The 16,749-nt window shown below is 41.9% G+C and overlaps 1 protein-coding gene across 1 annotated transcript in view; it reads right to left on the bottom strand.

Moving 5' to 3' along the window:
• Positions 1–16,749, bottom strand: part of TG (thyroglobulin) — a gene marked incomplete at its 5' end in the record, with an annotated part of 195,332 nt that overhangs the window by 155,040 nt on the left and 23,543 nt on the right. Inside the window, 5 exons of the mRNA XM_070748653.1 lie at positions 1,928–2,065; positions 4,523–4,759; positions 6,262–6,846; positions 13,670–14,716; positions 16,041–16,226. Coding sequence (XP_070604754.1) covers positions 1,928–2,065; positions 4,523–4,759; positions 6,262–6,846; positions 13,670–14,716; positions 16,041–16,226 — 2,193 coding nt within the window. The remainder of the gene's footprint in view (positions 1–1,927; positions 2,066–4,522; positions 4,760–6,261; positions 6,847–13,669; positions 14,717–16,040; positions 16,227–16,749) is intronic.

Below are 16,749 nucleotides of genomic sequence, written 5' to 3'. Positions count from 1 at the left end.
GTGCTCGTGGTGAAGCTTATTCGTGTTTTTGCAAACTGAGAGTTACTTTGGTGTGATGGATAAGGTGCTGAACTAGAAACTGGGATACTATGGCTTCCAGTCTTTCCTTTGGCATGACAGCTGACGGGGTAAGTTTTTGGCCATTTGGGATTGTTTACAATAAAGGTAGAATATAAATATAGCATTTACTATCCATGTACAAATTCATGCAAAGAAATAAAATAATGCAAGTTATTATTATTATTATTATTATTATTATTATTATTATTTTATTATTTATTGGATTTGTATGCCGCCCCTCTCCGCAGACTCGGGGCAGCTAACAACAGTGGTAAAACAACATGAACAATCCAATTAATAAAAACAATTTAAAAACCCTTATTATAAAAAACCAAACGTACACACAAACATACCATGCATAACTTGTAATAGCCTAGGGGGAAAGGATAACTTAACTCCCCCATGCCTGGCGACAAAGGTGGGTCTTAAGTAATTTGCGAAATACTCATTTTTGCTATGTAACCTAGGAAGGAAGGGGGAGGAGGAGGAAGAAGGAAAAGAATGAATGTGGGGTGGGGGAGAGAGGAAGATAAAAAAAGAAGACAAGGAGAAGGAGGAGGAATAGGAAGACAAGGAGGAGGAAGGAGAAGAGGAAGAGGAGAAAGAGGAGAGGAGAGGAAGAGGAAGAAGAGGAAACAAGAAATGGAGAAGGAGGAGGAAGGCAAAGGAGAAGGTGAAAAAGAAGAGGAAGAGGAAGAAGAAGGAGGAGAGGAGAAGAAGGGGAGGAGGAGGAAGAGAAAGCAGAAGGAAGGAAGGGAAGAGGTAGAAAAAGATGAGGAGGAGGTAGAAGAAGGAGAGGAAGAGGAAGAAACTTCAGATCGTGCAGAATGCAGCTGCGAGAGCAATCATGGGCTTTCCCAAATATGCCCATGTTACACCAACACTCCGCAGTCTGCATTGGTTGCCGATCAGTTTCCGGTCACAATTCAAAGTGTTGGTTATGACCTATAAAGCCCTTCATGGCACCGGACCAGATTACCTCAGGGACCGCCTTCTGCTGCATGAATCCCAGCGACCAGTTAGGTCCCACAGAGTGGATCTTCTCCGGGTCCCGTCAACTAAGCAATGTTGCCTGGCGGGACCCAGGGGAAGAGCCTTCTCTGTGGCGGCCCCAGCCCTCTGGAACCAACTCCCCCCAGAGATTAGAACTGCCCCCACCCTCCTTGCCTTTCGTAAACAACTTAAAACCCACCTCTGCCGCCAGGCATGGGGGAATTGAGATCCTCTTTCCCCCTAGGCCTTTACAATTCTATGCATGGTATGTATGTATGTATGTTTGGTTTTTATATTAATTGATTTTTAATCATCAATACCAAATTACTATTGTACACTGTTTTATTGTCGCTGTTAGCCACCCCGAGTCTCTGGAGAGGGGCGGCATACAAATCAAATCAAATCAAATCAAATCAAATCAAATCAAATCAAATCAAATCAAATCAAATCAAATAAATAAATAAATAAATAAATAAATAAATAAATAAATAAATAAATAAATAAATAAATAAATAAATAAATAAACAAATAAACAAATAAACAAATAAACAAATAAACAAATAAACAAATAAATAAACACATAAATAAACACATAAATAAACAAATAAACAAACAAATAAATAAACAAACAAACAAACAAATAAATAAATAAATAAGATGAGGAAGGAGAAGTGGAGAGAAAGAAGAGAAAGAGAGGAGAAGAGTAAGAGGAGGAAGAAGAGAAGAAGAGGAAGAAGATGAGAAGGAAGCAGGACGAGGAGGAGGAGAAGGAGGAGGAAGAAGAGGAAGATTACTGTACATAATTGCTAATATCTACATCCATGAAAGACCATCAATGCTTACTCATGCAAACATCTTCTTAGATATTTCTCACCTGTGCTCTCATAGCATTGGACAGGCGCCCAGTTCCCTTGTCCATCACACTGGGGGATGTAAGGCTGAAAGGCCAAGCGCCGAGTTTCCCCAGAAGAATCCGGGGATGTAAAGAGACTCTTCCGATAAAATTGCAAAGCTACAACAAAGCAAATGTGGCTTAAGCAATGAAGGCGACCCCAGAAATGTAGACAATAGAAAACATGGGACTCTTTAAAAAAAATAATTAATGCACAATACAGAACTGAAATCAAAAACAGATATGAACACATTTGAAGAAAAAAAGGAAAGGAAAAGAAAAGAAAATACAAAAAATAAAAAAGAAATTTAGAATAACAAAAGTAAGATAAAGTAACAATCGGAGAGATATTTTGCTCTCTCCTTCTTTCCTTATTATATTTTGTAAATTTACAATATAATATTTAACTTGCGGATTACCATATCTCTATTTTTCACGCTTTCTTAAATTAACTATATTTCTTAAAACCGAACAGAAAATTTTTAATATCTCTTTCCATTTTAAAGTTATAATAAAAACGTATCATTAAAAAAAACTTTGAAGGTATAGAAACAATAATACCAAAAGAAAAAGGGCTGACACAACAATTCTAGTCTATAAATATTGTGGCATGACTGAGTTAAGGAAGAAAGGTCTATGCATTAAAGGTCTGTGGATTAAAAAAAATTTAAAAGAAAAAAGAAAAAAGAAAGAAAACATGGGACTCTTTTGATAATGATTCATAAGTAGCTATTATGTAGATCAGTGTTTCCCAACCTTGGCCACTTGAAGATATTTGGACTTCAACTCCCAGAATTCCCCAACCAGAGAATGCTGGCTGGGGAATTCTGGGAGTTGAAGTCCAGATATCTTCAAGTGGCCAAGGTTAGGAAACACTGATGTAGATCATTCAAAGGAAGACCTGATGTAAAAAGATGTAAAAGGCTCCCCCATTCTTCTTTTTCTCTCTGCTCATCATTGCTAACATCTCCAAGCTTCCTCATCCCTCTATTTCTACAGCTTATTCATTTTATTCTATCTCTGGTTACAGGAGATTTTTCAAATTTAGCAAGTTTAAAATGTGTGTGAATAAGTTTAAAATGGTTTTAAAATATTAGATTTATTTACGGATTTTGTAATAATTGACTATGTGTGTTAGCAGTAGGAAAAGAGGATTGAAGAAGATAAGTTATTTCAAAACTGGGTATACAGTAATACCTCGTCTTACGAACTTAATTGGTTCCCAGAGGAGGTTCGTGAAGTGAAAAATTCATAAGACGAAACAATGTTTCCCATAGGAAACAATGTAAAGTCAATTAATGCGTGCAAGAACACCCCCCCCCCCCCCCCGCAAAAATGGCGCTCCGCTGGGCGCCGCCGCCCGGCTGTCACCTTTTGAAACAGCTGGGGGGCTTCCTCCCGAACCTGAACACCAAACCCGAACTTTTGCCGAACTTCTGAGTTCGGCATTCGGGAGGCTGCCGAGAAGCCTCCTGACTGTTTCAAAAGGCAACAGCTGGGCAGCGTGGCTTCTCGGCGGCCACCCAAACCCGAACTTTTGCCGAACTTCTGGGTTCAGCATTCGGGCGGCGGGTTCGTAAGACAGAAAAAGTTTGGAAGAAGAGGAAAAAAAATTCCGAACCCGGGGTTCGTATCTCAGAAAGTTCGTATGACGAGGGGTTTGTATCATGAGGTACCACTGTACTTATGTCCGAATAGTATCCACTGGTAGTATTCACCGTATGATAAACCGATAAGTTTAAACTAAGCTGTCAACAAGACAGCAAGGGTGGGGCGGGTTATGTACAGTCTGTTTTTGTTGTGTCTCTGGTTTTCTCTTTCACTTCACTTTTTTGCTTGCTCTGATGATTAATGTAAAGATGTAATGATGGAGAAAATGTCCTTTTAAATTTATATATTTGAAATAAAAAAATATTTTAAAAAAATAAAATAAAATGTATGGATTTCAATTCCTGGAATTACTCAGCCATCAATAAGTCTGCACATCTTGGAGTTGTTAAGGTTGAAAAGCAATGCTGTACATTAATGTGGTTCTCCTCCTATAATAACCATTAAAGGAACCAAACAGAGCCTTTAGAGGTGTCTATAGGGCAGTCAAAAAAGTTTAGATGGTGGGCCACAACCATGTGATCAATACCTAGGTGTTCAACTATGTAGTTGTGATCACCATTGTGACTTAGAAACATAGAAACATAGAAGACTGACGGCAGAAAAAGACCTCGTGATCCATCTAGTCTGCCCTTATACTATTTTTTGTATTTTATCTTAGGATCGATATATGTTTATCCCAGGCATGTTTAAATTCAGTTACTGTGGATTTACCGACCACATCTGCTGGAAGTTTGTTCCAAGGATCTACTACTCTTTCAGTAAAATAATATTTTCTCATGTTGCTTTTGATCTTTCCCCCAACTAACTTCAGATTGTGTCCCCTTGTTCTTGTGTTCACTTGTTGATCCTCTTCCTATAGAGGCCCTCAGAAATCCTGCAATGCTAGGAATTCAAAGTATATTCAAAGCATAATGTACCAGTAACATTCCATGAAAAAAAAATCATTTTTTTAAAAAATCAACATACTGGATTGTGCAGCCAACTGGATGGCATAATCGCTCCCTGCCAACAGTATTTCTGCAAAAGTGCTTTCCAGCTGAGAAACATTACTCCAAAGCTCTCGGCCTCTTAACATGGGCATTTGGCTCATTAAAAAGCTTTGTCCGAAAGGAAAACGAGAGCTCTTTGACTCCTGGATAAGTTGTTCCACCTTGTTAACAAATCCCACGGCTTCTCGCTTTGCAGCTTCACACGTTCCCAGACCTGCAAGAAGACAAAATGTTTGCTCTGAATGGTAGCAGGGGGATGGAGAAATGGAAGAGGAAAGAGAAAGAGAAGGCAAAGGAAAGAGGGAGGGAAAGAGGAAAAAGGAAGAGGTGGCAAGGGAGAAAGGGAAATGGAAGTAAAGAGAAGGGGAAGGGGAAGAGGAAAGAGGAGAAGGAGGAAAGTCTTTGCAGGGTTTTTTCCATTGCTCGACTTGCTCCAACTGTTTCTTTCCAGGTGCCAATGATGTTCCCAGCGCTTACCGGCTTGCAAGCTCTTTCATTGTTACTCCCTGCAAAGAATGTTTTCCAACCCCTAAGTCTTTGCAGGATTTTTTCTATTGCTCTACTTGATCCCAATGTTTCTTTTCAGGTGCTAATGAGGTTCCCAGATCTTAATGGCTAGCAAGCTCTTTCATTGTAACTTGGGCAAAGTTGGCTCTTCTAGGACATGAGAGAGGGTCCGCAACTTGGGCGTCCTCCTCGATCCACAGCTCACATTAGAGAACCATCTTTCAGCTGTAGTGAGGGGGGCGTTTGCCCAGGTTCGCCTGCTGAACCAGTTGCAGCCCTATTTGGACCGGGAGTCACTGCTCACAGTCACTCATGCCCTCATCACCTCGAGGTTCGACTACTGTAACGCTCTCTACATGGGGCTACCTTTGAAAAGTGTTCGGAAACTTCAGATTGTGCAGAATGCAGCTGTGAGAGCTATCATGGGCTTCCCTAGGTATGCCCATGTTACACCAACACTCCGCAGTCTGCATTGGTTGCCGATCAGTTTTCGTTCACAATTCAAAGTGTTGGTTATGACTTATAAAGCTCTTCATGGCATCGGACCAGAATATCTCCGGGACCGCCTTCTGCAACACGAATCCCAGCAACCAGTTAGGTCCCACAGAGTTGGCCTTCTCCGGGTCCCGTCGACTAAACAATGCCATCTGCTGGGACCCAGAGGAAGAGCCTTCTCTGTGGCGGCCCCGACCCTCTGGAACCAACTCCCCCCAGAGATCAGAGTTGCCCCCACCCTCCTTGCCTTTTGTAAGCTCCTTAAAACCCACTTCTGTTGTCAGGCATGGGGGAACTGAGATATTCCCTTATAAAATTTATGCTTGGCATGTCTGTATGTATGATTGGTTTCTCAAATTAGGGTTTCTTAATTTAACTTAAATTTAAATATTAGATTTGTTTATATTGTCTTATTATTGTTGTTAGCCGCCCCGAGTCTATGGAGAGGGGCGGCATACAAATCTAATAAATAAATAAATAAATAAAATTGTTACTCTCTCCAAATAAAGTTTTTTTAAAGCCCTAAAATAATGTGCTGAAGCTGACCAGACTAAGGAAGCTAGCCAGATGAATACCTGGTAAGCAGATTCCTTTCCCCGTTTTCCTCCCCAAAAACTAAGGTGCCTCTTATATTCCGAAAAATATGGAATTCTATGTTCTAATGTTCTGATATTTTAGCACAGGAAGATCTGGGGACTGGCCCAAGTTACTTACAAGTTGGAACTTGGTTCACGCTGGGTTGGCTTCCTTGCAAACGTCCCTTTTCATCCACACACCAGCAGCTGCGAAGATCAAAATGTCCCAAGGGGGTGCTAAAATCACTGTAGGATCCTGGATAATGGCTAAGCTGACCTTGAAGAAGCTGCCAAAAGGTAAATGGGTCGAGTAAAACATTCTCCGACGACTGCAATGTATTGCCTTCTAGCAGTTCTCGAGGAACATCTCCAAAAGATGAGTATTTGGAGAATTCCGGGAAAACGTTTTGGCGGCCCGCTGCGTAGAGAACATTGATGAAATCCTCAAAGCTTTGCTGAGATCTTGCCTTGTAGTCTAGGAGTATGTTAGCCAACTCAGTGAGAGTAAGCACGTTGTTGTTATTGTTCTGAGTAGTCCATCTTTCGTACCACTCAAAAGCTTGTTCAGGTGGACCGTTGCACTGGATTGGCCTCCACTGACCATCCAGACTGCACTGAGGTACATAGAAACTGGACAATTGAGTCAGGGAAGCGGGATTCAATAGAAACTGCTTAGCAGATCTTAGAAAAGCTTCACCAGCCGCAAGATGGCAGTCACTTGGACCTAAGAAAGAACCAGCTTGATAAATATAAAATCAGTAGAACAGCTGTTTTAAAGATTTTCACCTTAGCACAAGAATAGCTGAAATAGTTTAATTCAGGGGTCCCCAAACTTTTTACACAGGGGGCCAGTTCACTGTCCCTCGGACTGTTGGAGGGCCGGACTATAAAAAAAACTATGAACAAATTCCTATGCACACTGCACATACCTTGTTTTAAAGTAAAAAACAAAATGGGAATGTACTATTTAGAGGGGGGAAAGGTCTGAAATTCATATATGTTTATGTTTTGTTTTTAATTTTCTTTTGTTGACATCTGATTGGCTATACAAGGTTTTCTTGGCTTATGAAAAATGTATAAAGAAAGAAGGAAGCACTTTGGCATAATGGTTAATAAGTTAGAAATATAATTGGTGTTGCACTTTTTGAAGGAACATTAAGGAGGAAATTTAATTAAAAGAAAATGAATGTAACTGGATGACAAAATTAGAAAAAAAAACTTTTGCAACTTTTTGGTGATTGATATTAGTTACTAACAAAATACTGCATTTTATTCATGGAAAATTAGATGGTACACTGTGTTGTTTGAATGTATATTGAGAGAAAAATTTTAAAAAATTACCCCCCCAAAAAAACCCCAGTCCTTCCTTTCTCTGTCCCTCCATTCATTTCATTCTTCCTTCCTTCCTTCCTTCCTTGTTCCCTCCATTTCTCCTTCCTTCCCTACTTTCCTCCTTCATTCCTCTCCACTTCTCCTTCCCTCCCCCTCTTTCCCTTTTCTTTCTTTCTCTCTCTCTTTTCCCTGTGCTCTTGTCACTCACCGGCGGGCCGAATAAATGGCCTCAGTGGGCCACATGTGGCCCGCGGGCTGCAGTTTGGGGACCGCTGGTTTAATTCATTTTAATGAATCAAAATCAGGTTCATTACAGTCAAAGACCGGAGACCAGGACAAATAAAAACACTTAATGAATAGCTAGTTAAAAATCCTAGAATAAAAAACAGAAATTTGCCTATTGGGGAAGGTATAATTGAAAAAATCACATTGTGTGCAGAAATGGATAGTTTAGCCAAAGAAATAAAAAATATAGATGAGCAAGAGTACATTAACTGTTGGAGCAGGTTTTATCGCGGGATGGAGAAAAGGGAAAAAAAGGAAAATCAGAGAATTAATAAATATTAGATAATATGGGAAGCAAATGTCAGAGAATCGGTCACAAAAGGAAAACCTAAAGATACACCAGAATAAGATCTTTGCTAAAGATGTCTATATGTAAATATAATTTATGTAATAGAAAATAAGCACCATTAGATTTGTATTAAAGGCACATCACAAAAATGCCCAACTTTTATTTTAATGTTTTCTGTTTCTTTTCTGTATAAGTTTGAATGTTTATGTTTTGTGTGTTTAAATAAAGTTTAGTGTTTAGCCAGGCTCTATGGTATGAGCATCCCGAAAATTCAAAGGTAAAAAATGTAGACACACACACACTTGAAAATTCAAAAACAATGGGTTTTTTTATCACAAAATTCAAAAGAAACAAAGCACCCTTTTTGTATTGCAAAGAGCACTCTTCCCACAACAAACCTGTAGGCTGTAAAAACCCCTTAAGCAGTCCTTAAGTACTTAGCTAGCAGCTGTGAAGACACGTCACAGCCCTCCTTCTTCCACGAGTTGAAACACACACGCTTTACTCTGCCTTGGTTTCAAAGTCTTGAAAAATCAACAAACAGAGTCCTGAAACAGCAAGTCACGGTCCAAACTAGTATGATCAGATAATCTCCACACTGCGAGGCCAGCAGGCTGCCAATTTAACAGCAGCCCTAATTACTTGAACCCCACCCAACCACAGGTGGACTCAATTATCTCCTATAATACTTTTGAAGCTGTTCACTCCTATGCATAGCTCTACGCATGTGTGGGTCTATCATTATTTCCTCATCCGAATCTAAGGAAGATAAGGGTGATTGACTTCTTCCTGGGCTGTCTTCCAAGCCCCCCTCCTCCATCTCACCATCACTTCCTTCTGCAGAGGATAATTCACCGTCTGACTCTGTCGGCAGCAAAACAGGCCTATGACATGTTGATGTTTCCCCTGCATCCACCTCCACATTCCTTGGGGCAGGAGCTGGGCCAGAGCTAACCACAACATTTTACTACTAAAAATAAATTTTAAAAACCCTAGAAAAAAATAAGAACTTAAGAAGAGCCATGCTGAATCAAAGCCCATCGAGTCCAGCATTCTGTGTCACACAGTGGCCCACCAATTGTCCATGGGGATCTTGAGTAGGAAGAGAAGGCAAAACTCTCCCTTTCCTTTGACCCCCAACAAATGGTATCCAAGGGAATCCTGCCTGCCTCAACCAACATAGAGGCAGCACATGGACATCCGTTTCAATAAAATAATAATTGATAAAATCTATATTAAAATCAAAATTTGGCATCCAGTTACACATGGCCTAATTATACTATAATCAGGGGTGGATTGCTCTTACCTGCTGCTATTGGTGCGCTACGTGTGCCGTTTGAGTCATCTCATATGTGCGCATGAACTATGCGGGCACATGGATCCCCAGCGTGTTTTGATTCTGCACATGCACAGGAAGCAAAATTGCGCTGAAATGTTGCAAGGGGATGCCTTTCGCGCCTGAGATTTCAGCGATTTTTTGCATGCGCGGAAGCAAAAATTTGCGATTGTCCACTTCGGATAGCAAAGGGGATTAACAAGCAAGTACTGGATAAGATCATACCAGTCATCTCACTGGAAGGCAAAAGTCACAAAACTGTGTCTAACGTATGCTGGCCATCTCATTGAGGAGGAATTCTATGGAGAAAGCTATTATGCTTGGAAGAGTTATCGGAAAAATGGAACCAGGCTTCCAATGAACACGGTAGCTGGACACCATCAAAGCTGACACCAGCCAGAGCAGGGAACAATTCAAAGAAGTTGTTATGAAACACAAGACATAAGGCATTATACAATTACACAAGGCATAATTGTAGAAGCATTTCCTTTTTCTCAAATTTGCATGAAAATGGTTCGTATTTGTGAAAGTTGCAGTGTCCTGGGGTAACGGGATCCCCTTTTATGACCTTCTGACATGCAAAGACCTTGGAATACTCTTATCAAATGACCTAAGTGCCAAAGCCCACTGCAACAACATCACCAAAAAGGCTTCAAGAGTTGTTAACCTAATCCTATGTAGCTTCTCAGAAACTAGATTTACAATCCTGGGACTAGAAAGCCTAGAACTACACATGATCTAAGTATTGCCCACAAGATCATAGGCTATGACATCCTGCCTGTCAACAACTACTTCAGCTTCAACCGCAATAACACAAGAACACGCAACAGGTTCAAACTTAATATCAACCGTTCCAAACTTGACTGCAAAAAATATGACTTTAGCAATTGAGTTGTCGAAGCGTGGAACTCATTACCGGACTCCGTGGTGTCAACCCCCAACATTTTTCCCTTAAACTATCCACGATTGACCTCACCAGGATCCTAAGAGGTCAGTAAGGGGTGTGCATAAGTGCACAAGCATGCTTCCCGTCCCCTGTCCAATTGCCCCTTCTGCTCCGGTAATCTCACACTACTAAACAGAGCATACAACACTTTCGCCAGACCAATCCTTGAATACAGTTCATCTGTCTGGAATCCTCATCACATTTCAGACATAAACACTCTAGAAAATGTCCAGAGATTGTTCACTAGAAGAGCCCTCCACTCCTCCACTCGCAACAGAATACCCTATGAAACTAGACTTACAATCCTAGGTTTAGAAGGCTTAGAACTATGTCGTCTCAAATATGACCTAAGCATAGCCCATAAAATCATCTGCTACAACGTCCTTCCTGTCAACGACTACTTCAGCTTCAACCACAACAACACACGAGCACACAACCGATACAAACTTAAACTGCTCTAAACTCGACTGCAGGAAATACGACTTTAGTAACTAAGTAGTTGATGCATGGAACTCACTACCTGACACTGTAGTATCGTCACCTAACCCCCAAAATGTTACCCTTAGACTATCTTCTTTTGACCTCTCCAGGTTCCTAAAAGGTCAGTAACGAGCGTGCATAAGTGCACCAGCGTGCCTTCTGTCCCCTGTCCTAATGTTTCTCTTTTACTAGTACCATGTATATAAATATTATATCTTCGTATACCACCAATATGCATGTCACAAAACAAACAAACAAATTAATTAAATAAATAAATAAATAAACAAACAAACAAACAAACAAATAAATAAATAAGGTCAAAGATAAAACCAGAGTTATCTAATAAACATGTTACTGACTTAATATAAAAGAGCCTTCAGGACACAGCAGTTAAAACACAGTATTGCAGGCTAATTCTGCCCACAGCTTGGAGTTTAATTTTGATGGCCTAAAGGTTGACTCAGCCTCCCCTCCTTCCGAGATGTCTCCTTCCGAGATGTCTAATGTTTTATTTGTACAAATTATCACCCTATAATTGCTTGACAAAGTAAATAAAATAAATAAATAAATAAATAAATATTGTTGCTATATGTTGGGGACACTAAAAACAAAAAAGTGGGACTTATTTGAAGATGAGTAGGCCACATGGATCTCATGTAAGTAGGAAATCTATTTTCCTAATCCAAGAGTTTGTATGCTGTTATTCTCATTAAGCTGCCATCTGGAAGGTAACTGCTATAAAAATCAACAGCACATTTAAAGAAAACAGAATTTTGACATTTGATCTACCTACCAGATGGCAACTTAATGTGAATAACACTTCTCAGAGAGAGAGCATAGATATTGTCTAGACCCGTGATGGCAAACCTATGGCATGCATGCCACAGGTGGCACACAGAGCCATATTGGAGGGCACGCAATGTCAGCTCCACCACGTATGTGTGTGCTAGCCAGCTGATTTTCAGCCTTGGGGAATGCTGTTTCACCCTCCAGAGGCTTCTGGAAAGCTTCCCTGAACCACGGAGTACAAAAAAAACACTCCACGCTCAAATCGGAAGTTAAGAAAAATGGACTTCCTGTTTGCCCGTTGTGCTTCTTTTTGCACTCTGGGGCCTTCAGGGAAGCTTCTCGAAGCCCCAGAGTGCAAAAAACAGCCAAATGGGCAAACAGGAAGTCCATTTTTGTGAACTTCCGGTTTGCCAGTTTGGCCATTTTTTTCATCAGCCCAGGCTTCAGTGAGGCCTGTGCACAGGTGCGGAGATGGGGGAGATTGTGCACATGTGCAGGGGCAGTGTGGCGTGTGTGCATGCATGGGGGAATTGGCATGGGCATGTGTGCGCATGCTAGCACATGCACACACATACCCTTTTTGCATGCAACCAAAAAAAGGTTCACCATCACTGGTCTAAGCCCAAGAGACTTCTATGAAGTTCTTCCAGGACTAGTTTTATATTCTAAGGTCTATGTCAGTGATTTTATTTATTATCTATCTATCTATCTATCTATCTATCTATCTATCTATCTATCTATCTATCTATCTATCTAATCTATCTATCGAATCTATCTATCGAATCTATCTATCTATCTATCATCTATCTATCTATCTATCTATCTATCCATCCATCCATCCATTCATTCCATTTTTATGCCGCCCTTCTCCTTAGACTCAGGGCGGCTTACAACATGTTAGCAGTAGCACTTTTGCACAGAGCCAGCCTATTGCCCCCACAATCTGGGTCCTCATTTTACCCACCTCGGAAGGATGGAAAGCTGAATCAACCTTGGGCTGGTGATGAGATTTGAACAGCTGACCTACAGATCTACAGTCAGCTTCAGTGGCCTGCAGTACAGCACTCTACCTGCTGCGCTACCCCGGCGAACCTGTGCTGGCATGTGAGCTGTTGCCCTAGCTCAGCTCCAACGTGCATGTATGTGCTGACCAGCTGATTTTTGGCTCACACAGAGGTTTTGGGAGGGCATTTTTGGCTTCCAGGAAGCCTCTGGGGGGATGGGGAAGAGTGTTTTTACCCTCCCCCAGCTCCAGGGAAGCCTTTGGAGCCTGGGGAAGGCAAAACATGAGCCTACTGGGCCCACCAGAAGTTGGGAAACAGGCCATTTCTAGCCTCCAGAGGGCCTCCAGTGGGTGGGCGAAGCTGTTTTCATCCTCCCCAGGCATTGAATTATGGGTGTGGGCACTCGCGCATGCACAATAGCACACACCAAAGCTCTTTTGGCACCTGAGGAAAAAAAGGGTTCACCATCACTGCTCTATGTATTCACATCTTCATCATCACTCAACATTAGGAGCATCTAAATGAAACTGCTGGGGGAAATCATCCAAGGGCATGGGGTGGGGTATCATCAGTACGCTGATGATACCCAGCTGTACATCTCCACCCCATGTCCAGTCAACGAAGCAGTGGAAGTGATGTGCCGGTGCCTGGAGGCTGTTGGGGCCTGGATGGGTGTCAACAGACTCAAACTCAACCCGGATAAGACGGAGTGGCTCCGACCCTCTGGAACCAGCTCCCCCCAGAGATTAGGATTGCCCCCACCCTCCTTGCCTTTCGGAAACTCCTTAAAACCCACCTCTGCCGTCAGGCATGGGGGAATTGAAACATCTCCCTTTGCCCATGTAGTTTTTGTGTATGATTCGATTGTGTGCTTGTTTTTTATATAATGGGGCTCTTTTGGATTTTTTTAACTTAAAAGTGTAATTTAGATTGCAAAATATTAGATTTGTTACTATGTTTTGTTTACCATTGTTGTGAGCCGCCCCGAGTCTACGGAGAGGGGCGGCATATAAATCCAATAAATCTAATCTAATCTCTCACATGCACAAACCCAAAATAATAATGCATGCAACATGTGAAACTTACATTGTATGGGGTCTCCAGAATTGCTACTTCTTCCTGGAACACGTATGCCTTCGGAATTGACACAGAAACAGTTTTTTCCATTGCACTGGACAGGCAGGAATTTCCCTTCTTCGTTGCATGAAGGAACATACATCTGAGATCCCGCAGGCTGGTCTCTTAACAGGAGTTGCAAACTGGCCCTTTGCTTTTCACACCTTGTAGGGCACCGTGGGTTTGTCCCTCGTACTCTGGATCCGGGTATTTCTTTTCCCTTTAAATCTACACACCAACACTCCCCCCTCTTGCATTGGATTTCCTTGTAGTTCCCATCTTCTGTACAGTCTGGAATGACAATGTCATTGTCTTCTTCAATACAGTCTGTTGCTTTCAACAGAATCTTCACCACACTGCCTAAATCTTTGGTGATGCTTTCTGGGATGGAAATCACATGCTGCAGAAAAGTGAAAAACTCTGGAGTTTCGAGAAGGGAAGCAAGGAATTTGAGGGCATTTCGATTGTCCTCTAAATTGACTGCACGGCCAAAGCTGTCGACAAGAGATTGGCTCAGATTAAACTTCCTTTGGGCACTTCCCTGCAAAAGTTGACCAGCCAGTTCACTGAATCCGCTCTTCATCCCAACCTGCTGGAAATACTTGTCCAAATTAAATTTGCTGTTTGGGCCAAGAGCTCCTGTAAAGTTAAACTGGGCCAGATTCTTCAAGAACATCCCACCGAAAAGGTTTTCTTGGAATCGCTTGGGGTTGTTGGTGAATCGTAAAGCAACCTGGGCAAGTTCTCGTGATGGAAACATCCCGCCAACTGCTTCACCGAAGAGAGTTTCAAATGTGAAGAGCTGAGCGGCGCTGTTTTGCCCTGAGATGGAAGGCAGCTCCGCGGAACCCGGCAAAAAGTCTCTGAATAAAAAGGGACAAAATCTCGAGGAGACAACTCTCTTCTGTAGCTCTTGAGTGGCAGAAAACAAATTGTGTTGACTGAAATGTCCAACAGGGCCATAGGAAAGCCTGGAGAGAGATACTAGTCTCTCAGAGACACAGCTGGGCTCCTTGTCTAGACGAAAGAAATGATAACGGGAAAATTAATGATTGCAAAGAACATAAGAAGATGCTTGAGACTGGTTCGTGCCAAGGGCTCGTCGACACCAGCATTTGATGTCACGTAATGTCCAAGAAGATTCCTCCAAAAAGTTCACTATGTCAGCCATAAAAAATCAGGACCTGTGGTTAAGTTCCAGCATAGGAGATTTATTTGAGCCTTTATTTATTTATTTATTTATTTATTTATTTATTTATTCATTCATTCATTCATTCATTCATTCATTCATTCATTCATTCATTCATTCGATTTTTATGCCGCCCTTCTCCTTAGAGTCAGGGCAGCTTACAACATGTTAGCAATAGCACTTTTTTAACAGAGCCAGCCTATTGCCCCCCACAATCTGGGTCCTCATTTTACCCACCTCGGAAGGATGGAAGGCTGAGTCAACCTTGAGCCGGTGATGAGATTTGAACCGCTGACCTTCAGATCTACAAATCAGCTTCAGTGGCCTGCAGTACAGCACTTTACCTGCTACACCACCCCGGCTCATTATACTATATACAAGATTCTAGTCAACTAAGGCATAATGTTAAACTGGCACTAGATAAGGGCCAATAGAATCAGGGAAGCAGGGTGGCAGTTAGATCATTTGTGAGATTGTAATGACTCTAAACTGATGAGTCATTTAACTCCATCCCCACTCTATCTACTCTTCTCCTACAATGAAATGTCAAGCTGGTGCAGAAATTTGTGATAAATTAACAGCTTGCCACACTATCGATAGAAGGCTTAATGTTTATGGTAACATCAAGAGATAACATTAAGATATGAGCCGGGGTGGCGCAGCAGGTAGAGTGCTGTACTGCAGGCCACTGAAGCTGACTTGTAGATATGAAGGTCAGCGGTTCAAATCTCATCACCGGCTCAAGGTTGACTCAGCCTTCCATCCTTCCGAGGTGGGTAAAATGAGGACCCGGATTGTGAGGGCAATAGCCTAGCTCTGTTAAAAAAGTGCTATTGCTAACATGTTGTAAGCCGCCCTGAGTCTAAGGAGAAGGGTAGCATAAAAATCAAATAAATAAATAAATAAATAAACGAAGGAAGGAAGGAAGGAAGGATGGAAGGAAGGAAGGAAGGAAGGAAGGAATAAAAGCTTTACCTCAGAGGTGGGTTCCTACCAGTTCGCACCGGTTCCATAGAACCATTAGTAACTTGGCAGCCTGGGTTGCTGGAACCAGCAGCAATCCATGGCTGCCTCACCCCCAAGCCAGCTCTCTCGGTGACATCATATGAACTAGCAGTAGAAGAATCCAGAACCCACCCCTGCTTTACCTACCACAGATCGGTTGCTGTCCTCTCCTCCTTGTTCCAGAGATCTCCTGTCCTCTGCTGTCGACACACCAACATTCTCCATTCAGTTGACATTGTGTTGGTATGTGGGCGCCATTGTCTTCACACAATGGTTTATAATCCTCCTCAAAACGAATGGCAGTGGAATATTCTATTTCACACTTGGAGGGGCCTTCAAAAGAAAAGAACCATAAAGTATAACAGAACCCGTTTTCATTCACATGTACATTTGTCCCAGTGTTTTCCAAATACAGTGGTACCTCTACTTACGAACTTAATTAGTTCCGTGACCAGGTTCTTAAGTAGAAAAGTTTGTAGGAAGAAGCAATTTTTCCCATAGGAATCAATGCAAAAGCAAATAATGCATGCGATTGGGGAAACCACAGGGAGGGTGGAGGCCCTGTTTCCTCCCAGAAGATTCCTAGAGAGGCCCCACAGAGGCTTCTCCCTGCCTTTTCCAGCCCTGTTTCCTCTTAGGGGATTCCTAGAGAGGCCCCACAGACACTTCTCCCAGCCTTTTCCGGTTATAGCTTCAGAGGCTCGGGTTTGTAAGTACAAAATGGTTCTTGAGAAGAGGCAAAAAATCTTGAACACCTGGTTCTTATCTAGAAAAGTTCCTAAGTAGAGGCGTTTGTAGGTAGAGGTATTACTCTATTCTGAAAAATCAGTTCATTCCATTTGGCCCATTTTGCAAT

The sequence above is a fragment of the Erythrolamprus reginae genome, chromosome 3 (genome assembly GCF_031021105.1).
Source record: "Erythrolamprus reginae isolate rEryReg1 chromosome 3, rEryReg1.hap1, whole genome shotgun sequence".
In the NCBI taxonomy this organism is placed as follows: domain Eukaryota; kingdom Metazoa; phylum Chordata; class Lepidosauria; order Squamata; family Dipsadidae; genus Erythrolamprus; species Erythrolamprus reginae.
This window is presented reverse-complemented; position numbering and strand designations above follow the sequence as displayed.